Source organism: Halyomorpha halys, unplaced genomic scaffold, assembly GCF_000696795.3.
Source record: "Halyomorpha halys isolate HHAL.00 unplaced genomic scaffold, Hhal_1.1 Scaffold348.1, whole genome shotgun sequence".
NCBI classification, from domain to species: Eukaryota; Metazoa; Arthropoda; class Insecta; order Hemiptera; family Pentatomidae; genus Halyomorpha; species Halyomorpha halys.
The window spans coordinates 533,321-558,840 of NW_027116547.1; the positions used below are offsets into that span (position 1 = coordinate 533,321).

General features: G+C 31.4%; 1 protein-coding gene across 4 annotated transcripts in view; it reads right to left on the reverse strand.

The window, feature by feature from the left end:
• The window catches only part of Myo10A (Myosin 10A), a 215,253-nt gene that overhangs the window by 60,627 nt on the left and 129,106 nt on the right, over positions 1–25,520 (reverse strand). For all 4 annotated transcript variants that reach the window (XM_014421918.3, XM_067053304.1, XM_067053305.1 and 1 more), the window contains one exon: positions 15,273–15,383. In XM_014421918.3, coding sequence (XP_014277404.1) covers positions 15,273–15,383 — 111 coding nt within the window. The remainder of the gene's footprint in view (positions 1–15,272; positions 15,384–25,520) is intronic.

Sequence of the window (25,520 nt, forward strand, 5' to 3'; positions counted from 1 at the left end):
ATCGTATATAGTCCTACCCCGCCTTGCCCCGCTCCCCTCCCCCCAATCTAGCCCAACCGTTGGTCCCCTTCCCTGAAATTAAGATGAAATTTTAAATCCATGACGAGCTGATCTCACCTCCGAAAGATGACATTGTATTGTTGGAAGGAAGAATGTCTTGCCTTGTTCATTTGTCATTTGAATACAATGAATATTTCAATGAAACAAGCCTCGTGACAAAAGATTTCCTATGCATAGCTTTAAACTTTCAAAATAATCTTATGAAGGCGATGTGAATGGATCTTACTGGACTATTTAAGGCTTCAGCGAAATAGTAATCATTTCTATGCATGGAATCGATTTCAACTCCCACACGGAATTTCGCTGAATATACACGCCAGTCTGTATTGAAACCATGTACAGTTATTTGAATAACAAAAATTGTATACTTGTCAAGAAAATTTAAGTGACATTTGAACAATTGGTGTCGGGTAAGTGAGAATGAAATTACTTTATGATAAGTATCCTCCCCCCCCCCCCATCAAATATTAATTTGAACCTTCCAAGAGTAGTGAAAACAAAAATCATTTTATAACATACGATTGTAAATGATTAAGAAGTAATATTTTGTAACTACAAAAAAGTATATTCTGATATCATTATGAAACTATATTCCAATCAATAAAAGTACAAAAGATATTTCTTATAGATCTTATTTGTAAGCGAGATAAACATATTTGAAAAATCATGTAGTATTTAATGAGTAATATTTATTTATTTTTAGACGTAATTCATATTGTTAATAATTGAGAATTCCTGAGAAACTGAAAAACATAATTGTGTTGATAAGTCTACTCCTAGATTCATGAAATATCACACAAAAATCGGATATTTTAGATTTTTTTAAAGTTTTAAAACATTTTTTCTCCAAAATGTAAAGCAATTACTGTTGCCAAATTAATTAAAATTAAAAAAAAAATATTTCGTTGAAAAAAAAAAATTGGTCGATCAAACCTAAATGAAGTTGGCTAGTAGCCAATTTACGATTTCAGTTTTAACAACGCAGGGTAACCTATATTTTTCTAAAAATACTTCGAATGTCCAATCAATCAACTCAATGTCACTACAGAATTATGCACACTATAATTAAGGAGGTAAAAATGAGACTACAGTTATCCATAGAAGCAGCATGGTATGAACCTTGGAGAACTCTTTGCCACCAACTATTCCAGATATGCCATGCTCCAGGACCGAAACCGTGTACACACCTTACTCAGGATTCCACGCTAGTAATCCATGTAGGCCTAACTGTAAACCGACGCAGCAGAATGGGTGAGGCCGCAGGTCGGCTTTTGTCCTTCGAGGACATCTTGATTCAAACGTTTCGGAAGCGTGAAACGTTATACTACCAGGCTTACAGGAGAGAAACACTTAAGGAATTTGTTAAACAAAAATTAAGAAATAGAAAATACTTGATATTCACGTTATGTTTTCATTTGCAGCTGTACTGGACATTGTAGAGAAGATGAAACTAGTAACACAAGTTTTGGGGGATTATCGAATCGGATTTTCACGATTCCGTAAAAACCACTAAAAAAAAAAGTAGGCTTCAAATGTTCTTTGAAAATTGGAAGTAAGACTATGAATTGAAAAATGAAAATTTTACATTGCTTAGTTTTTGTATCTCTAATTCAATTAACTATTCGATTTTAATAAAAACGTGTGATGAGTGGCTAATGAAGTTCCATTTCTGATAAATGTTGGAGTTTTTTTTTTTTACACCAACGATAAATCCGAATTCCAAAAGTGAGGATTTGTAGAATACAAAATTAATTTAATTAAAAAAAACATTTAGCATCAGCTTTTAGAACACGATTGCTCATTCGGTCAGTTTTCTCAGTTTTCATACTCGGGTTAATTTGAGGTTGAATGAAACATAAGTTATATTATAATCCCTAAGAGTTGTTTATATATCGGGGTGCAATACAAAACTATTGAGGTATGGTGTGAAGTATGACTATTCCTAAAAGATATAATAGGCAATATGACAATTAATATTGCTACTGTAATACTGAATTTTTGTTTTGTAATGAGGTAGGAATGGGTAAGTCTCGTGTGACTTATTCCCCTCTTAGTCAGTGTGACCTTCTCCCTACGACGTTTACGGTTGAAGGTATCCCAGTGTTTAAATTAATTTTTTTCTTCATTCCAAATAGATTGCTATTCACCTCTAATTTCCTTTTCCAGGGGATTGCTTGTTTCTGATGAAGTTAAAATTACTTTACGCAGTCCCAGGAATGCGAGTGCTTATTTTCTAGCTCGATCAGCTAGAGTCTTTCCTTCAAGCACCCAGTGACTTGGAACGTAAGGGATAGTGTTCAACCGGCTGAAATAAACTAAACGACTCAATACAAATAAAATAAAAAGTAGGGCATTTGTAAAAAAAAAAAAAATTATCAGTATTGAATTGAAAAAATGTCTTTATATACACTTTGTTTACATTATATTAAATGTTTATATACACAATACTTGCAGGGATCAATACCGTCTGCCAGGTATATTTTCTATTACTTATCAATCCCTTATCTTATTATTTTTATTTAGTTATCGTAGCTGAACTCGGTTATAAAAAAAAAGCTTAAATCTCAAAGTACATTTCATATACCAAATAACGCATTTTAACAATTACCATTTAGACTATAGATTAAATTTTTTCTGTCAATATATATAATTGCCTAAATATGTTTTTTTCTATTTATCATTAAAACAGAATATCGCCTTCTAAATGAAGCCTTCTTACTATTACACATAGCACAATGTATTATATCCTTAAACCAAGATTTATAGTTTATAATTTTTTTTTATACTAAAAATAATATTCAGCGCCCTATTTAATTACCTACCGAGAAATCCACTAACTTTCAAAAATTTCAATAGATTACTTTTTTTTTGTAACATCCTTGAGTTTTAGTACTTGGTCAGCATATATGGTTCTTATTGGTAGTAAACAAATAAAAGAAAGCATGACTTCCTTTTGCCACCAACACCGCATAAAAGAGGAGTGATGTAGAAATTTTGTCAAAGAAGATTCAATTTCTCCCTTTTAAGACACGCTCCTCAGCTTGGCAGGTAATTATCATAGTTGCGTGATCCAGGAGGCTAGATGGGGCTCTCTCTCCTTCAGAAGGACTATTATTTAAAGAGGATCTACAAAGTGAGTAAATTGTCTCCTTTGCGGTACGTGAAGGGGGCTACGGGTCAGGAGGGCGTACTCACAGCCGGGTTCAAGACAACACTTTCTAGTACCGGCATGATTCATGGCGACGTTCAAGGCAAACAATTGTATTGGGTCATTGCTGAGTGTGAAGCGGAATAAATGTTTAGTCGCGAGATTAAATAATGAACTTTTCGCTAAATAGGTAATTATAGATATTTATATAATGTCAAATTATAAAATATGATAATTGTCTTATACCAAAAACTTAAGCTTTGAGTGTATTAAAGTAAAGAATAACAGCTGGTTCAAAGAATGGAATAAAGCTGACACTAAAGGCAGTACCTTTGATATGGGATTTGAATCTGTGAAAAGATGGTAATATTTTTAGTCTAGTTAGTATAAGTTATTGTTAGTGGACTGCCACAGAAATAAAAGTCGACACCACAGGCCGGACTCGAATTTACGACACTGCAGTTACGAGCTAGTTAAAGTTGGCACTTTATCTCGCTCGGCTACAAACGGCCATAGCAGTCAGGGTTTGTGTAATTGTAACGCGATATGTCAACTTGTAACATTTAACTTGTTAAAATTCAAATTTAGTAAAAAACATTAGTTAAATAGTAGTAGCTTATAATATAGAATCGTTCGGAAAGGAAATAAAAGTAACCCATTTTTTGTAAAGAGAATAACAAGACTTGCCTCTAACCATGGGAACGACTCTCTACAGTTTTTATGATTCGAGAAATAATTGGCGGGCACAAGGTCGCGATTACAAAACAGATTTTAGGGAGGCAGTTTGTAGCAACAAACATAATTAAACCTTCAATTGTAATTCAATAATAACATTCTCGTGGTTATAAAAGTATGAGCAATTTTGGATTTCTAAAATGAAAAACCCATGATATACAATATAAAAGATATCTCAAATTATTGTTCATGAAAGGTTATTGCGCTTTCCAGTATGGAGTACGCCGTATATGAATCACAATAGAGTGGGTACCGCAAGCAAATGCCCCAGTTTCTCAAAATAGTACAAAAATTAAAATTAAAATAGCAAATATACAGTGCATTTCATCATTTATTTTTCTCTTCTTTTTTTTCATATTTTCCTACGAACTTAACCACTCCAAGGATAGAATTATGGCAGCTTTTTTTAGCTCGACAAGAGTGCCGCAAAATTTTTCTTCAAAAGTTTTGAAACCATTACATCATTTTTTATCTTTAAGGTTATTGAATATTATGTAAAAAAAAAAAAAAAATAATAAAGACTTAAATTATTCATTTCACTAAAATTAACTACTAATAATAGCTATTACTAATATACTACCTCATAGTTAAGTACTCAGAAATAAAAATATCATACAGTGTAATTAACCCATGAAATACCTCACGAGATCAAAATTTTGAGAGATCTATGTTAGAAGTTAATCAGCAAGACCCTGCTTAAAAAGATTAATTTGAAACCTGTAACCTGTATGAAACTCAACGTAATCATGTTTGGTAACGGGAATGACTGGTTTCATTCAGTGACTATCGAATAAGGTTACAGAGAACCATTATCTCATTTTTTATTTAGGAATTGTTATTCAGTTCAAGCGAACCCTAAGCAGAAGTTTAATATGGAAACAAAATCTTTAATTACAGCTTTATATTTATAAATTCATTAAACTATTTGCATTCCCCTTCCTCCAAAAAGAACCAAAAGCATTTAAGTATATTTTATTAGAAATTTAAAAGAGCGGTTGAGTTATTCTTATATTATTTGACCATTTAATGCCCTCGGCCTCCACATTCGGTTTTCATATGATGATGGCAGTAGAATCAACTCTTCTGCTAAGCCCCATCTAGATCTGAAGAATGGTATCAAATTATTTTTATTGGGTGCTTTAATAGTGAATTCCACTAAAATTGAACTTTGAAAAATAATTACTTTTAAAAAAGGTAGAATTCTATATTTTTTAATACTTTCAAATTGGTCCATTTTTACTTAACCTATATACGGTGTGTTCTATGTTCATGTTCACCAAATTAATTTCAACGATTTTTCGCTTAGCCATAACAGAGACACATATTTTGAGTATATTAATTTTTTAACAATAACCAGTGCAAAATTTCTAATAGAATGGGGTATTTTTTTTAATGGATTCTGGTAACAATACAGATTTAAAGACGAAGTTGTTTATGGCACTTTTGGGATCTGACGCATCCTGGAGGCATATATATATATTGTCAAAACCACAAACAATTGTTTACAGTTATTGACAATTTGTAAGTTAACTGCCTTTAAACAACTTCAGTTTAGTGATATTGCGCTTTAAAAACATTCGGTTATATCGAACAACTGGGGAAACCAGGAAAATAAATCGAACAGAAGGAGACAAATCTGCGATATTCCTAGAGATATGTTTAAAAAAAGTATTACATCTTCAACAAAACTAAAGAAAAGATCCAAACTGGAAAAAAGAACAGGCCTACAAACAAAAAAACAAATAATTAAATAAAAATCCTCGATAGAAGGAAATAACAATGATGAGCTATCAGTTTTGTGATACCCGGACAGTCTCTGATGTTAAGGGTAAGAAGCGTCAAAAAGAACTACTAAAAAAAATGATAGAATTATAAGAAGACGATAGTGGTGAGGAATATGAGTATAATTAATTTTGTATTGTTGAATAGTTCCTGATTTAAAATTTTTGATTAAATAATTTAAAAATTAATGTTAACCACTACTTTATAAAAACAAAGTAAATAGTATTGATTATGGATTTTTTCCAAGATGTATTTTACCAAAAATTTGTAGTACACTCAGAAATAATTGAAAATAGACCAACTCATATTCCTCTGAAATATCCCACTTTTTCATAATGTGTTAAAAATACGTGAATAGTAGTTATCTATTGTAAAACTAGACATTGTTAGAACCTTTTTCTTATTACTGATCAACTGTGTAGGAAAGAGTAATAAATTTTTAATACCGAAGTATGTACCTCTTCCTAGATCTGTTGATTTTTTTTTTGAAACCCAAATTCCTGTTTAATAATTACTAATAAATTTCTATAATAATTATGTTAGCTCGAACATCTCAAATAGCCATTTATTTATTTCGGTTGGCCTTCATCGCTATAATTGAACTACAGAAGTGGGTTGTGTGAGCGTTGCGCAAATTCTGACCCTTTGCCCTCTCCAAGACAAAATAAAACAGATCGAAGGCTTTTCTTACTGAGTCACTGAGCCAGGCACAACCATAGATCTCTGCTACTTAAATGACAATTAATGAATTAAATATCTTAATAAGACCGCAAATGATCTCCTGCGGTTGGGATAACTTCAAGGATCTCTTAATTATTATTGCGCAGACCTCGTGTTTGTGTAATTGTATTGCCAAGACGTTATGTCATGAATTCTATACTTTTCTAATAACTTTTATAAATAGTTTAAAAAAAATTATAATACCTTTTAAATAAATAAACAAATTAATTTATCAAGCAATTTTAAATAATATGTAACATATACGAATAGGGCAATAGACTAATCTTAACAGGACAATTTTTTCAATCAATGTTTAACTTCACAGATTCAAGTATTAACTCAACCATTAAAGCACAAGAGCAAAGTATTGGAAAATGTCTAATCTAAGTTCTTATAAACGTTTAAAGTAATGAACTGATAAACTGATATACAACAAAAGTAATATAAAATATACCAAAAAGAATTGATCAATAAGGAATTACAGGATGCGATCAAATTTTTTTTTGAAACTATAAAATTGTTATTTATAGACTAAAATTTTTTAATACATACTTTTATAGGAAGACTATACCTTAACTGAGTTGAATTAATCCATTAATTGAATAAATAAAAGATATTCAGAATAAATATTCAGACGATGAATAAATAAAAGATATTTGAAAACATATTTTTTATAATTATATACAAAAGAAATTTTTGACGATCGGAATACTTCCCCTTACTTATATTTCATACATAGGTAACTGAAAGTAAAAAGACATAAAAGTCCGCATTTGATGCCTTTAGATTTATCACTAAAACTTACTAAAGAAGAAACACGATGAGTAAAGAAATTGATGAATTATTGATACTAATGGAAAATTAAGCAATAACACTCATTTAGAAGAATATTAAAATTCTTACACCTAATAACTTATATCAAGTGAACAATGAATAATTCATGATTTCCATATTCTATCGTATTAGGCTTTTATAAGAATATACTTGTGAGAAAAATTTTGAGAATTATTTCTTTATACTGCATTTAACTCACAGCAGAATATACCACACAATATCTGAGTTGGTATTGAAGGAAAGCAGAATGAAATGGACTAGATTGTATTAAAAAAAAAAATTATTGGGTTAGCTATTATTCTGGTTACACACAATATTATTTAACCAAAAAAACTAACTTATAATAAATTATATTAAAAATATTTATAGACACATGGGATAGAACTAATAGACTCTGTTGAAACCACCTTTAGATGAATTGATCGTTGATGCAATAAAGAGTAATATAATATATTATCAATTATTCCTATGCTCAGAAATTATGCAAAATAAACTGTTTGATAAACCTTGGCCACGCCCGTTCGCGCGTGATTTCCGCGTCAAGCGGTCGTTGAAGTCTCTGAGCATGAAGACTTTAACGGTGCCGTCTCTCTATAGACGCTGTATCGTTTAGAATTTAAAATGACTGATAAAGGAAAATTCATTAGTTTTAATATATTATTAGAATGCTAGTAGATAATATATGCTACTACATATATAATAAAAAGTTTAAACAATTATATTTTTAATTATTATGAGAGATAGTTGACCGTGGATGGTGAATGAGGAGAAGATGGTTGGGGAAGAAACGTTGGCACATTAAAATAAGTTAATCGTACTTATTTGTGTTTTTCATTGACCACACCCCCAACCATCTTCTCCTCAATTATATTTTTAATTTATATTTGTATTGTAATATTTGTATTGTAAATATAATTTATCATTGATATCATGTTAATTATTATTATTGCTAACGGAAGTTGCAGAATCTAGCAATGGTCAAATTTAAAATGATAATATGTATAGTAAAAGCTACAAGAATTTTAATAGATTAATAGATTTAAATAAAGATTATGGCAACTTTTTAACTTAAATAAATTGTATCCCTTAAAATCTATAATGACAATGGTACAATAAATTATTCTACATAACTATTATACATCATCCTCTTACAGTCATATTGCATCATAAAATCTTATTTTGACGCATGGAGTTGACCTTTAACGTTTCACTAAAATCATCCAATTCCATTCGTATCTAATCCTTATAATCCAAAATTCTTAATGCTCATTACTTTGTCACAAATAAAATCCATAAGGACCTTAATGTTCCATATGTTGCCGATTTGGCCAGAACCAGATATCAATCATGTCATGATAAACTCCCTAACTACCCAAACCCACTTGTTTCTAACCTCATTTCCTCTTGAATATCTGATAAGCTTCCTTGGCGACTAAAAAGAATATGGCCTCAGGGACTTCTACTCTAGAAATGTAATTGGAATTCTACGAATGGATAGACTCTACACAAGACTATCATACTAATACTATTAGAATATCACTTACACTAATTATATATTTATTTAATCCAGTCGTAATTTAAATAAAAAAATAACTTGTTTTTAAGTCATTAAATCTATAACAAAATACAATAAATTTTAATATAAATCAGTGTATATATATTCTTAAAAAGGACAATGTACTATCTGACCACGTTATAAGAAGCTTAGGTCGTCGTTTGTCTGAAGAAAAATCAAAAAAAGATCATACTGAATATGCCACGTGACAAATTAAAAATGTAAGCATATCAAATTATGTTGCTGCTACTAAATCAGCAATCGTATAATTAAAACACACTTTTCTCAAAAATATTCAGATACACCACTTTGGCATTAGACCTACAATGTATTGATTCAAAATATGTTTATCAACCCCCAGGAGTATATTAATCCCAAGAAAGAAAGTTCCCTTGGGATTTTAATCACAAAGACCAATAACTGGGGTCAAGGCGCTGAGGAAAGTTCAAGCTAACCTCAACATAATACAATGACCTTCATTACCATTTGAGAGCAAGGGAATGTAACTTTAATATTGGAGTGCTAAAATACAGAGGTAAAAAGAATCTAATAACCAAACAAATACATACACAAAAAGTTAAATGATGTTATACAACACTTACTATTTTATACGAATTTAGGTACATCCAAAAACAGAGAAAATGCCGCAAATATACGTTAAAGAAATGTCTTGAAGAAAAACTAAATAGATATGATGACATGCCTAATAGAAAACATGGACATACCCAAAAAAGGAATTGATTTAGAAATCTGAGTAGATACCTATTTTAGTTCTGAGGGTAAATAACAAACATACTGCAGATTATGTTAGGCCACGATATAGTAACTGAATAAAAAAGTGTATAGTCTCACTAAAATATGTATCTCACCATTTCTATTGAGTGCGCAATTATTTGTCGTCTGAAGTTCTAAATGAAGGGTTTTAAGATTTGTTCATACGAAAGCAGTAGATGGAATTTGGCGAAATTGATATTGCGTATACAATTTTTACGCTAACCTTCAACTTTCCTCCAAATTTGGGGCAAATTCAGTAACCGTTTTCGAAATATAGATCTTTCCAGGAAAATACGTTTGCAGTCATGCTTAATAATCCAAGAGCTCAAGACAAGAAAAAGCAAGTTATCTTCTTCTAAATTTTGATTACTTGAATGACAACTATGTATAGTTTAGTATCAAAATTAACGACTCTGCTTACCATGGTAAAAGAGAATAAAAAATACATACTTCATAGAGCATTAAATTATCTTAAATGTTACATAGTTTCTGCGATATACGTTAGTTATTAATATTAAAAAAAATCCAAACAATGAAAAATTAACATGTTGAGAATTGATTTAAGCCGAATACGTTGGAAATTGCTATTTATACGAAGATAAATATAATAAATTAATTATAAGCACATTTAACTAGCTTCAACTTGAGTGTTAATGGACATTTTATGTCGAATAGTTACTGAGATTTGGTTTTTAACATATTCCCTAAAAACAGATCTTAACATACCATTACTCACAGAAATAACGCCTAATCAATTTCTTTTAGATTTTCGCTTCCTCACTAGTAGTGCTTTCCTCAATGTAGGGTTTTATATTGGCCTTCCGTACTTATTAATCAATGCAATGAGTTAACTGCAACTCAGCCGGTTTCCTTTTTCCCTCTTCTAAGCACTAAAAACATTCAGGTTAAAGACAATGGCTCGGCAGGATGCATTAGTATTTCAGACCGTTAATGCATGTTCTCCAGTCGTTTCGTTTGTAGAGTACAATTATCAAATAAATAAAATATGGAAAATAAAAAAGTTTGCCATTAACAATTCAATAGTTAATTTGAAAACTATTTTTATTTTTTTTCAATCATAATTAAGTTTATTTGTTTATCATAATTTAATTTATTTATTTTTACGCCGTTTTTCAATTTCAGAGGCTTTTTAAATATCGCGATTTAACTATCTTTAAGTTTCCTCTTCCGGTTTAAAGCAAATATTTCAAAAGATATATAGGACTGCCGCTGCCTGGTGGTTTTAGTGGGGCGAATTCGGGCGGGATGGATTGCCTTTTTTATCTGTGTTATGATTTACTCTTGTGAGATTGTGACATGACGTCCGTCGAATAACCAACTCACTATAATTTCTGTTTGAAAATTCAGATAAGTAAGGCTACCATGGAGGGCAGGAATGGAGGGTCTCACACAGCTTTTCAATTTCAGGTGTTTTTTTAAATACTTGACTATCTTAAAATCTCCTCTTCCCGTTTTAATCAAATATTTCAAAAGTAATATAGGTTTGTCTAGTTTGCCTCTATACAGTATTCCTAGTACGCTCACGGCAGACTCATGCCATCATTGACGACACCGCCTTCAGCGGACCCGGCAGCTTATCTTATAATGCCACGCTGGCAATCCAAGATGTAACTCACCTGTATATATACACTTATACTATGTATATAATTAATTTATTGTTCTAATTTTTTCTAGGAGGTCAGAAAAAAAAAAAAAAAAAAAAAAAAAAAAAAAAAAAAAAAAAAAAAAAAAAATATCTCTACTTTAAAAAAAAAAAAAAAAAAAAAAAAAAAAAAAAAAAAAAAAAAAAAAACTCTATACAGTCAGAATGTAGTTTCTTTACCTTTCTTCTTTATAGTTTGCCAATCATATGTACATATATTTTCATTTGTATATATTTATTTGTTTGTTTTTATTTTTTTCTCTAGGAGGTCAGAAAAAAAAAACTATACAGTCATCCAGGCAAACATATGCCATCACTGTTGACACCGCCTTCAGCGGACCCGGCATCCATTCTTATAATGCCATTCCGGCAAAACAAGATAATGAAATAGCCCGTATATGTATATATAATTTTTAAATGCCTATTTGTTGTTCCAGTAGGTAAGAAAAAAAAAAAAGAAAAGCTCTATACATTCATGGCACCTCATGGATATTACATGGATTGAGATGTTATGGAAAGTAAAACACGATTAGCTTCCAGGATTAAAGGAAAATTCATTAGTTTTAATGTATTATTAGAATATTAGTAGATAATATATGCTACTAATATATTTCATTCAATATATAATATACTATATATATTTCAGTAAATATGGTGTAAATTAATTCTATTAGCACTTTTACTAATGTCTGAAAGTATATATTAAACTGTAGTAAGATACTAACACTAAAGAATAAATAAATAAAAAATCCTAGGTATCTATAACAGATTATTATAGTCAAACGTTTTTCTTATTTTAAGTATTTCTAAATGTTTATATCCGGCCATAAGATATGAATTTCAATCAATCTGTAACTACCCGGAACTTGTAAACAAGAAGTAGAGGAATAGGATCCTCGGTAAGAATGCGGGTACTGGAACTCTTCCCCTGGTGGCCAAATCCTCGCCTGTAAATAGGACGATGAGGCTATTACCATGGCCGTGCGCTATCCGTATCTAGGTAGCAGGGTCAATGGCTGTCGGCTGCTCTAACAACCTCATTCACAGCCTCCTTTACTTTCATGTCTTCACTACCAAACTGGTTAGTGTAACACAATCTTCAGGGAGGTATTTGCCACCACTCATTATCCGGGTGCCAGCAAAGAGTTGACTGGATTAACAAGGAGATAAAGGATTTTGGAAAGCTTCATAATGGTCCCTCCTCAAATAAGTAAAACCAAACTGTAATTTTCAACAGTAATATTTCGATATGGAACTCTTTGATAATAATTTGAATTTCCCCAACCAACTGAGGAAACTAAAATGCCATACTGATGACGCCTCAATAAATTAAAAGGTCGGAACTTTATGGAAAATTGAATTATGAAAGATCTTCTTCTCTGGGTTTATTTGATTTTCTGCACTATTTACACGCAAATTGAGTGCAAAAAAACAATAACCGTAAAAAAATGTCTACTGTTTGAGGCGATTTTAGTTTTCAGAACGCGTCTAATAAAACATTTCCCCTATATTAATTCTGATTAAATCTGATTTTCTATCAGACTCCGTAAACTAAGTTAGGTTAGACAATAAATAATGCCCTCGAAAGATAGTACACATGCAAGTGTTATTTTGAAATTAAGTAAAAAATCCAAAAATAGTAGAAATAAGAGGAGTCAATATGGGGGCCCCTCTAGTTCAACTGCTACAGTAGAAGTTGGTGAATTTTTCCTCTCCAGGAGGTGACATTTTGCGCTAAATGTTTTGTGTTACTGAGAGTGATACACTAGTGGTAATGAAAGGCGAGAAAAAGTTGGGAGGAAAATAAGAGAAATATACCTTCTACTTTGTGGTTACAAAGTTTAGTAGAAAAATAATCAAGGGTTTTCTGGCACTTTTCTTTCACTCTCAGTTATTCTCCGTTAAATAACGAGTCCATATGGCTTGTCTCTAAATTATATTTTTCTAACTAAAGCAACCATCAGTTTTAATTATTTTTAACTTTCTTAATAGTAATTCCCGAAAAAGAAACTGTGTATAACTTTGCAACTTAAATTACGGATACTTTGCCTCAATTATGGTTCTAACTTTTCTGATGTTTTGCTTATTGTCTGATTGTTTTTTCTTTTTAACATCTTTTAAAATAATAGTGATTTCAAACAATGAAAAACATTAAATATATATTCATAATTTTGATTTAGTATGATGTAGATTCGTATAGAAAAAAATTTCGTTTGATATATGGTTTTATTATATTACTCTACTTTTATTTCAAGAAAAAATGTATATTAACTGTAAACAAAGAACCATCAGTCTTTTTTCAAATAATATAAAAATAGGAATAATTCATTTTATTTAAATAATATATAATTATTTTACTTTACTCTTAAAATGTCTTAATACTGGTCTTATATGCCTTTTCTTCGATGACGACAGTCTTAAATTTCATCATTAGTTGATTTATTATAAATCTTAGAAATTAATGCAAGGTCTGTCTACGTACCCATAAACTATACCCCACTTTAAAAAAGAAATAATAAAATTAAGAACATATATAAATTAACACAGAGTAAAATAACGGCTTTTTCTTTTATGTTTATTCTGAGGAAGGAAAGGTACTAATTTCAGACTTATCTGACTCATGTAAGTGGGTAAAAAATCCAAAACGAAAAAAAGGAGGAAATTCAAAATCTAGAGGAATGTAGCCCACACTGTTGCGGACTAGCAAAACTATTTATATTGTTACATTCGTCAGTATTTTAATGAGAGTATCAAGATAAAAAATATCAAATAAAAATCTAAATTTATATCAAATTATTATTTTAGTAATTAAATTGTATACGAAATCTTAATAATAAATTATAAGTATTAGAAAGGAATTAATTCTTCGGCTATTTTCTACCAACGTACAATACGTCCCCTAAGTTCTCCTACTTCAAAATTCAAAGGGAAATAATTACCTACACGAGTCTCGTAATGAGAAGCAAACAGATATCAGAGATATCTCAGACCTTGAAAATGCTTAAGATTTGGAAAAATTGCAGATATTGAAGTTGGAGACACATTAGGTGGTCACTGCCACCTTGCACATTCTAGGGATAGAGAGTGAAGGAGTTTAAATTACAGGAGGATTAAATTTTATCCAACCGTTGTAGTGTTAAGATAAAACAAACCAACGAAATTAGTAGAGCAAAACGGCTGTCTGAGCCTCTGAAGATGTAGCCAATTCTTTCACAACTAGAGTATGATAAAGCTTTCCATGACGGTTTAGATTGATGTATTTGTACATAAGTTGACAATACAGGTGTCAAATAGCAGATAAAGGGCTGAAATTATACAAAAATATTAAGATATAGGTAAAATGCATCCACTGTAATTAGTACTATAGCAATATTACCTCACCAATACTTTTTAGAGACATAAATTGAGTTCAATCAATATTATAGTTACATCTTCATTAGCATATCAATAAAAAAATATCAAAGGTCCTGGACCACGTTAGATCTCTTATTATAGAAGGAAAGGATAATAATCATTCAGGTTATAAGGGCTATTTTATTTGTATCTTTTTTAATAGAGAATAATCTTTTGATATTTAAGAATCATTATAACATAAATGTGAATAAGGTTTGTTAACAAATTGTAACTGATCAAAAAGAAAGGTCAAATAAAATTTATTTGTTACTGCTGCAACTATTTTCAACTACATTCTTAAATATTTCTTATATTTATTTTCTTATTCATTAAAGAACTCTGCTTAGTTACTGCTTTATAGGATAGTATATCACGATTCTTCTTGGTTGATTTTTAATTACTCACGACCTGGAATCTGTATATTTTTTTTATCAACCATTAAAATAGCTATTTTGTATGTTGATGAGAATGAAAAAGATTCGTGATTGAATTACTTTCATTTCAGTACTCATCCTATAATGTGTAAAACAGTTTTGACAATAAGGAAGAATTATTATATGTATATGTTCTAAAATTCCTAATTTACAGGTTAATATGTGAAAAGTTACCTTTCCAGCGATGAGTGCTTGAACAGTAAGGACTTGGGCTGGCTTATGGTACTCCAGCACCTCTCCTGGCAAGACATGTCCCACTCCTGGATCAAACCACACCAATTCTCCCTGAAAAGATAAATTTAACTTTAAAATTTTAAATTTTAGACGATTATAGAAACAATTTTTTTTTCACAATATCTGTGAATAAGAGCAACAAAACCAACTTCGAAATTCCAATTTAAAAAATGATTCTGCTGATAAAGCTGATGGTTTTCAGAAACGAAGATTGGCATATCAATGCTTTGTTTTAGTAGTGGGACATCTGACAAAAACAAAATAATTTTATTTTGTGTACTGACTTATAACACTAATTAAGAAAGAAGCACCGGGATCTAAGGAGTCCTGCTCTTTCCTCCATAACTGGAGGGAAGAATTCGGTTCGGAGTTCCCCAGGCTGAAAGTAAATATTATAAATAGGAATGATTGTATTCAAGAGGTTATTTTAGTTTAAGTTTATTTTTATTTTTAAATTAGCATTATTTTTTTTTTGATTTCTTATTTTGATATTATTAAATATATATATTTGTAAATATGGTGTGAATGAGCTCTATGACCCATATTATCATTGTCTATAAATATGGCAAAATGTAATATTACAAAATTATTTTTTAAAAAACACAATAATATTATACCTACTGTAGTTAATTTTGTACTAGATTCGTTCCTAGCAGTGTTTTTATAAAGAAAAAAATAAATAAATAAAACCTTTTTGTTCAGATGTACCATTATTAAAGCAAAGCTGCAATAAGTTCTTGTAGTATAAAAAAAAAAAAAAAATGAAAAACAAACAAAAACCTCTATTTTTTCTGGAGAGCAATGGTTTTTTCTGCATGTAAAAGTTTAATCTTAGATTAGACAGAAAAGATGACTTAGAAAACTAGAAAGATCAAAAAATTGGCATTGCTAGATGTTGCTCCAAGCCAAATGTATTCCAGTAATAAAGAATATAAGAGTAAAAATTTAAATAGTTTTAGGATATGAAAACGTGAAATTCAATATAATAAAACAATTATCAACTATAATTCTGTATACAAACTAGCAAATTGTATATACTTATAATTGTGAAACAATTCTTGACAGAAAAAAAAAAAGATTTTACTAATTTCCAATTACCACAGGTAACATCAAACATTGTATCAATTTTGGGGCTTCAGATAATTTTAAGGATTTGTCAAAACCTGAAAAATTGTCTAAGCTGAAAGGAGAAAGAAGGAAGTCACAACTGACATAGTAACAATTGAAGGCCAATTTCACAGATTTTTGAGTCCATATTTTATAGTTGTCAAGTAAAAAATGATTTAAGATTAAACTAGATCTTGTAATTCTTTATTTATAACTTCTCTAAGGCTTTTTTGTAAATTACTTTTTGATATCACTTGAAGCATCTTTAAATTAATTCTAATATTTTATTTATTACTATAATATACTATATTGACTGTATACTATACATTCAATTGAAAAGCAAGATAAATATAAGTCCATAAGCCGTACTGGATGAAGCATTTATGATCACGTTTAAAGCTTGTAATTTTGATAACTCCTCATATTTTGATTAGCTATTTTGATTAGCGATACTCCTTTGATTAGCTAGATTTTTTTTTAGCACATTACGTTCTTAACGATATTTAACCAACCGCTTGGCGAGGCCCATGTCCTATCCCACCTAGAAATCTTAAATTCCTCTTCAATCATACATAAAAAATAAAATATTTATGTATTAAGTTCTTCGTTTATAAAAGACAGGTATAGATGTTAAATGATTTTTCCTTTATTTCTGGTTAGAAAGTTCTACCTCAATGAAACCTCACAAAAAACAGAGTTCCATTTAAAACTTCATAACCTATTGCTTCATACGCAAAATTTCATCAAAAACGGTTCAATACCACAAGAGAAGCTTACGTGAGATGTATAGAAGTAAGATTACAATCTAACTAAATTTTTAAAAACATATCATCTCAACCTTAGGTTGTTAATAAAGTAAAAACCCTCCCGAGTATTTCATCAATCAAAGTGTAAAATCGCATTATTTGATAAATACTCAAGTACTAATCTTTCCCTCCTCTCGACACAACCCCTGATGAAGACCTGAAACTCAGGTCGAAACGTCGGCATAAAATAAATAAATATGGTTTTGTTTATTTATGTTGTTCTTTGCTGACCGCACCCCCCGACAAACTTCTTCAAGTATTTGATAAATACTTCAACTAACTAGGATTACACCTAAATACACTTAAAGAAACAAGTTTTCTCCAGCTGGTAATGCAACTTTCAATAATAAAACTAATAGAAACGAAGCATAAAAATAAATAAAAGTCTTATCCCTGCATATCGCAGACAGACGCCAGGGCTAAGGTCAGACAAGGCGTGGTATCGGATAATGTACGGCCCTTCAGCGTTTCGAAACAGGACACGGCCAGTGAGAGGCTCCACACTCCTTTCGACTTCTACAACTTTGATCCTTCCTCGCTTCTTACTTTCTACTTAGCAACGGGAAAGTTAACTCCCAGGGATGCCACCTCGTTCGGTTCTCGTATGTCCTTTGAGGATGAGTAAGTTTCCGAATGCAGTAAAACGTTTAGGGTAGATATAAAAAAAAAAACCTCTACTAGCTACTACGTTGAATCTATATACACAGTTTTTATGTTACGAAAGTTCTCTGACTGATATTTATTAACTTTTGAAACAACAATCAATATTGGTTTAAAATATTGGATAAGCAATCTAGAATACTGACATGTCATTCTAAATTCACCACAAGAAATCATTTCAAAGCATGTTGCACACATGTTAATTAAAATTAAAAATTTTAAATCGTCTGAAATTTAAATGGTTGGATGAGCAACTCAAAGAGTGGTTATAAAAACTAAGGAAAAATGAATGAATTCCTTAGAAACATAGAAAATATAGAGAAAAGTTCAATATGCCAAATCTTTGCTAATTATAGTCCAATTTCAATGACTTTTTTTTTGTTTTCTGAATTAAACACCATTAAAATAACTACAGCAACATCCACTAGCTTCTAAATGAAATAATCAATAATTAAAAAATAAATACAGTCTGAATTTGGAAGAGTCTGATTATTTTTTTTTTTTTAATCCAGCTTTCTTGTGCATGAAAACTAGATAAGGAGAACCACCATATATGATTTCACCTAGATAGACAATGTCGTTTTTGAAATACAGTGATAAATCTGTTTATGAGAGGTTATAAATACACACACATAGGTTTTATTATATAGAAATAAAATGTGTTTTCATGGAAACTGGTATAAAATATTTTAAAATGAACAAGAAACTATTCCAATGATATAGCGAATTGTTCTATATCGTCAAATTTGAATGATCTCAGTTTTGTTCTGTGAATACTTAAATTATCTTTCTAATCAGTGATTACAATCTTGAGCTCAATAGCCAAAAGTTAAGATGAACGTTTAAAAAAATTCTACAGTTACTAAGTTTCGTCAGGTTTAGATGTTTCGTAGAGATGAATAATTATTTATTTGTTTTTTAGTTATTGGAAATACTTATTTAACCATTTAAGAGGCCGAATTGTTTGAAACCCAGTCTTATTGCAAATCTATAGCATAAAGGAAATGATCATTAATAATTTCAACATGATAGAAAACTGTCGTTCGTTTCCGAGCAAGTTGAAACGTCAACTTTGACTGGCTGGTAACTGCAGCGGCGCCGTTTGCATACACCTAAGCCAGAGATGATTAAAACTTAATTTGGCAGAAATAATCTGTTTGAACTCAATCCGTAAAAATAATAAGTTATGCGCTAGCTATAATGTGGAGCGAGAAGAAGATCAACACTAAAATGACAAACGACGAATGTGTTAAACTGTGAGGGATACCTATCACAATAATTTTAGACGTGCTGACGTTTACAAAAGATAGCAACAGTGATTTAAAGAAAAAAGTACTTGTTGAATGCTAGTTGAATTGAAACTTGTGCGCATAACGAAAATACTTTCGTCTAGTAAGAAACCATTGTATTAAACTTCAAATTCAGATGTACATTTATTCTAACTTCAGTAATTTGTGAATGAGTTTCTGTGAACTACTAATTTAAAAGATCAAGATCAAATGTCGTATGCCTAACTCCAAATATATACTATTACATTTACTATTTTATATAATTATAATATTGAATTTTTTAATATGAAGTATTATGAAATCAATGTCTCATAACCTCAACAAAAAAAAATTATCTCTTGAACGGGTGAACCGATTTAGTTGTCCCCCCCAGAGATTACAAGGCCGTATTTTAAGACTTGGCACCAGTTATATGTCAGCTATACATGATAATGATCCTCGGAACAAGATATCACCATCCATTGATTTTTAATTTTTTTTTTTTAAGGCTTAGTATAATTTTCGAAACATTTTTCTTTTTGGTAATTTACTCTTAATTGATTAAATCATAATAATAATTTTACTTATTTAATAACATTAAAAATATTATATTATTTTTTTTCTCTTGCTTTTCTATGACGTCGCTTCTTCAGACACTTAATTGAAATAAACATACACGGCTGATCAAAATTAACGTACTCCTTCATTTTTTTTAACAGTAATTCCATTTTATTACTCCATAATTAATAATGAGGTTTATTTTCTTTAGAAAGACTGGGTAATTACGTTGCGAAGCTGTCAAGAAAAAATCTTAACACCTGACCTGACACTGAGGAGTCGATTTCACTATCGACTGTAGGCCGGTTTCCTTTCGCAGGCGGGCTCTACTCTCCCCACGTTTCACAAACGAATTCTACAATCAATGATACATAATTAGGGTTGTTTATCATTAGCGAAAGCCCAATGGTTGAGAGAGACCGGGGTTATGAATGAGACTCTATAGAAGATCGACTCTTTTGTCTGTAAGAAGAGGTTCATGAGTTGTAAGATGTTAATAGTGGAAAATCATTATATTGAATAAAAGCTCTTACCTAATTACAGGTAGTCTGAGAGAAGGTTCTAGGATTTTATATACAATTGGAGAAAAATCACTTTTACTGTTTTTTAGAATAATTGGTGAGAGAATAGTGAAATATGGATCGCATTACCACCAGAACGCTGTCGAAGGTATTTTTCTGAAATTCAAGAAACTACCTATAGTATTTTCCCTTGGTCAATAAAATAAATGCCGCTGAAAATATCTCTTAAAAAGTGAAATTTCAAGATGTACAACTGAAATGCAATTTAAAAAAAAAAAAAATTGCTGAAAAAAAAAACGAGTTAGGTACTGACCTATTCATTTTAGGGCCAATACAACGTTCCGATGTTGGATTTTTTTGTAATATTCATGACCTGTGGGATGTGAAAATTACCGAGATAACAGGACGAAGGTTCCCACAGCGGCCTCTCTCATCTCCTGGCAAACGGTACGCTGCAACCAGCACTTTCTATACCTTTTGCCTACAGAAAGGAATTCATCATATTCTTGGGACGTGAGCGACATTGACTTGGTGAGCGAAATGTTGGAGGATCCGTCCCACATACTTAGATTGACGAAGAAAATGAGTCAATAAAAATATTAATTTTACTTCATTGTTTTCCTTACTATATGAACTAAAAAAAAAAAATAATAAATTTAACAGTTCTCTTTGTGTTTACCAACTAGGATAGAAAATATGGTAGTTGGTAAACGAAATTATTTTGAAATATAACATAAGATGTAAGTTTATAATATAACTGGCATCTAACAATGTGGATCTGTCCCCCCCCCCCCCCACTAATTAATAAAGAACTTTCAGATTTTGACTAAATATTTTTGGTGATCGATATCTGTTATTTCAGGAATGTGCTAAAACAGAAAAATTAATTTATCAAATTTATGAAAAGTTATAGTCGAGTTTCGTTCCCGGTTGGTATCAAAATAATTTGATCCCTAGGATTTCCAGTTTTTATATTCCTATGCCGTTAAGTTATAGCTCAAGATAAAATAAGACTTCTGGCAGCCTAATAAAGTCTGATAAATTTCTTCAAACTAAATTAATAAAGATATTGTAATAAACCGAAGAATATAAAGTATGAAGTTGCGTTGATTACTACGTTCCGGGTTGACTGGCGGTATTTGAGTGATCTTATAAAACCTACGGCATTTTAATTCCGTGAGAACCATTTCTAAGACCATATTAATAATTTAAGGATTATTTAATTTGTTAAAATAAATGGATGTTGTCATATTTAAATAGTGCTATATTAACTGTGAAAGAAAATCATTAATAATTGTTAATCTCCACGAACAACTCATTGCTGTTTAATGAATATGAATAATTTCAGAGTGGTAAAGAAATAAGAATTTGTCAACTAAATTGTTTGTTTTTTTAATTCATTTCAACTTGAAATAATAGGTTAAATCAGACTTATATGAAGTTAAAAAAAAGAAAACATTATTGAAGTACGAATAATTTTAATTATAATTTAATACCAAGGAAGGAATAATCCATTACCAATATTAAAGGTAACGAACAATAAATTAAAAAAAAAGGACTAAAATTTATGAATAACTTATGTATTGGTTAACCACAAATAATGAATAAAACCTTGTGTATAGATTGTTGACAAAATAATTTCATTCTTCATTCGAAATAATATTAAGTTTTAGTTTTAAATCATTAAAAATATTAAGATAAAGTAAGATATCAAACTAATGGACTTAAAATTATAAATGCTAAGAAAATACGAATCATAAATGAAACAGTCTTGGACAGCAGTTAGTAGAGAAAAGTAAGACAGGTCAAAACCATGCGTCCATTATGCATGTGGCCCAATTCTGTATACTTTTTTCTATTTCCTTTGAACTTCAGTTTTCTCATCGTTTTAAATTCAAACCATTACTTTTCTTTCCAACGGTTCATGCTGTATCGCTAAGGATTGAATAATAAATATAAATCGATGGAATATAATTAAATTTAAAAATACTGTAAACAAGACAACAATATGTGTTTTACTGTACAATATCCAAGGCTCAACATGTCTAAAAATGAGACAAGCTCAATCGAATAGGTGGTGGTTTTGGGTGGTCAGCCAAACGTGATTCCTCACATAACCTTAATTTCGGCTGTCTACGTTGAAAACAGTTAATCATGAAGTTGTGCGCAGACAAGATTTCACACCTAATTTCCCAGAACTACCTAGGAGATATAGACCAGACAATCAAAGCACTTTCAAAAGGCAAAAGGTTGGGTAGTATTGAATTTGATGTTGTTTCGGATAGGATTGACATCAACAATCTAAATTTGCGACCACGGAACATGATCGGAACTTTATATTATTGAAGAAAAAAATACAAAAAATTTAGTTGAGTTTTCATTCTACCCTCATCACCACGGGAACAATCTATTTCACGAAAAATATGGACAACTATTCTAAGGTAATGCATATTTGCTAAAAACTTCCGTCATTATTGAGCTTTGTACATTAAATAATACCCAAGATACAGTTTATCCAAAACAGATTTAAAAAAAAAAACTTATAATCATCATTTTGTGGCTTTCATTCTGACAAATTTTGTGGAAACTGGCCCTGTTATAAAAAATATTATTATAAATTACTACAATGATCATATTCAAATACCAGCTATTCGAAATCTCTTGCATTGACCGAGGAGAAGATTAATGAAGTTCCAACGACTTTGCTTAGTGTCACCAAGGCATACCGCTGTGTTCCACATGAGGTTGTGCAAGTCTTAGCGGCAAGATTACCTCTAGAATTCCTTCATGATGAAGTATCATTCAAGATAGAAGGCTCAGTAGGTCTGCCGGTGTATCTTCAGGTGAGGATTGACCCAAGCAAATGGAAAACCATTGGCCGGGAGGACACCATAATAGAGTGGTGGAACCAGCGTTGGGTGACAAGCTATAAGGTGGTACCTTCAGGAAATATTTCCCCACAGTTCGGTCACGTATGGAAGCAAAGTGGGTCCACCCAGACTATTGGCTCTCTCAATTCCTCTCGGAATATAAGGATTCAGAGCCAAATTTAATAGCCACGGAATAGATATCGACCCCTTATACCCTAGCTGTGGTGTTCCGGAGACTGCTGAGCACATCATCATGGACTGTACCGCCTTTGATGCGCTACGGGCTAGATTGCTAACGGAAACCGAACTCTACGACCTCACAGAGAATGGTTTCCCTAGGCTAGTAATCGAAGAAAACTGCCCATATTACAAAGAATATGTATGCAATTGGGAACCATAGTTGGGCCAGCCCGCAACAATCCTCGTTACTGAAGGCCAGCGGACGGTTGAGGCGAAGAGGGCTGAACCTTACAGTCGAAAACGTTTATTTATATAAAAGTTGTAGGTTATTTTATTGGCTCCAGTTAGATGCTACGGATACATCCGTAACATCAAACTACTGCTGTAAGCCAAGGCAGGGAAAGGTGGAAACAAATAAATACATTTTCACTGTCGATAGTTGATAGTTAAAGTTCTAGATGATTTAAACATATCCTGAAATACGGGAATGTCTTTTGGTAATCCAAAGAAATAGCTCTTCCCCGAGTTAAATCTCGACCGTTTTCTAATTTTCTATCCATCTCATTTTTATGTCCATATTTGACCACTCGACCACAACAAAATATTACGAAACAGTGCTCTCTGTAAAAAAAGTTCTGAAGGAATGGTTTACATTAGGTAACCGATACGTTGCTAGAATGGATATGATATAATTAACTCAATAGCCTCACGTTGCTGTCAACCGTGATTTCTATGACGCTCCAACAGCTAAGTAAATCTCTATAATTGATCACTTTACTCCAATATGTATCTCATAATTTGGCATAAATGCGATAAAGAACGTGCAGTCTCTGGGCGTCACACCTGAGACAAGGTGCGAGGAGTTCAATATCCTCCCTAAAGTTTGAGACGAAAGTCCCATTCTCAGTGAAAAATTGCGAGACCCCAATCCGAGAGAACCCATTTTGCTTATGAACTTGACGGCTACAGTAAAGTATATCCTAAAGGTAAACCTTCCGGGCTAGTTACCTATTGCCAGTCCCATTCTGCCACTGTATCTGACTGTATAAAGGACACATTAGCTGGGGTCGTTGTTAATTTCAAGCTACGAATACGTGTCTCATTGCGTTTTCTCGCAGAAGGAGGTCGAGAGTGTACATGAATACAACAGGTCATAGTGGTACCTCTTCCACTACGACCTGTAGTATTCATGTATACTCTCGTACACCCTCGTGACGACTGCAATAACGTCCACCAGACTATCCCTAACCAGTTTTGTCGGTGCAAGAGATTCAGGCAGTATGCATACCTCAGAATATACACAACGACTCGTTTATTCACTATTATTTATTATTCATTTATCTTGTTATCGTAATCATAGCTAAGTATCGGTGGTTAATATCCATCACATTACTGGATCATTGGAGATCTCTCACGTTTAAATCACTGACACATTTTAACCAAAGAAAAGTGACTACCTCACTTGGAAGTATTCGTTTTCCACGAATCATTAATAGGATGTCTTCTGTCCGTCTTCAGGACCTTTGAAGTGGCAATTATCAACTGTCCATTCTCTAACCAGGTTAATGCGCTATCAATTATCTAAAGATTATGATAGTTCCGAATTCTAACCCCGTTTGACTCCTAATTTACCTACATTTATTATTGGAAAACCACAATATGATTCTCGATTAAGACAGACGATGAAACGTTACCACTTCGTTGTCCAGTTTGAGTGATTTGCTTTCAGTGGGCAGGCAGAAGCACTAAAGTAAATAATATGTTAAAGGAATAGAGTTTGGTCTTTCTTAGATTCACAATTTTTAATTATTTATTACCAATATAAAAAGAAATTAATACTTTTTTTATTTGAAAAACAGACTTGCTTAAAGTGAAGAAACTTATACATTAACAAATATTGTTATAATACATGAGGATGCCCGCATTCAGTGATCAACTAAATCGAAATTGTTGAGTTCTGAGCCGTCATCAGGTTGTACCACTAAGTTATCACACATCAACTACACACCAAAAATTATCATTACATCTCGTACTTCTACAATCCCTATCGCTACTGACCTTCACCAAGCCACAATATTCTAATGATAATATATAAATATGTATATCCGATTTAGAAAAAAAACAACTTAAAACCAAAAGAAAAACTAAAAATTCGAAAGTAGTTAATACTTTAAGATAGACAGCTATCGCTTCTGATCCTGAGGACAAAAAGAATATT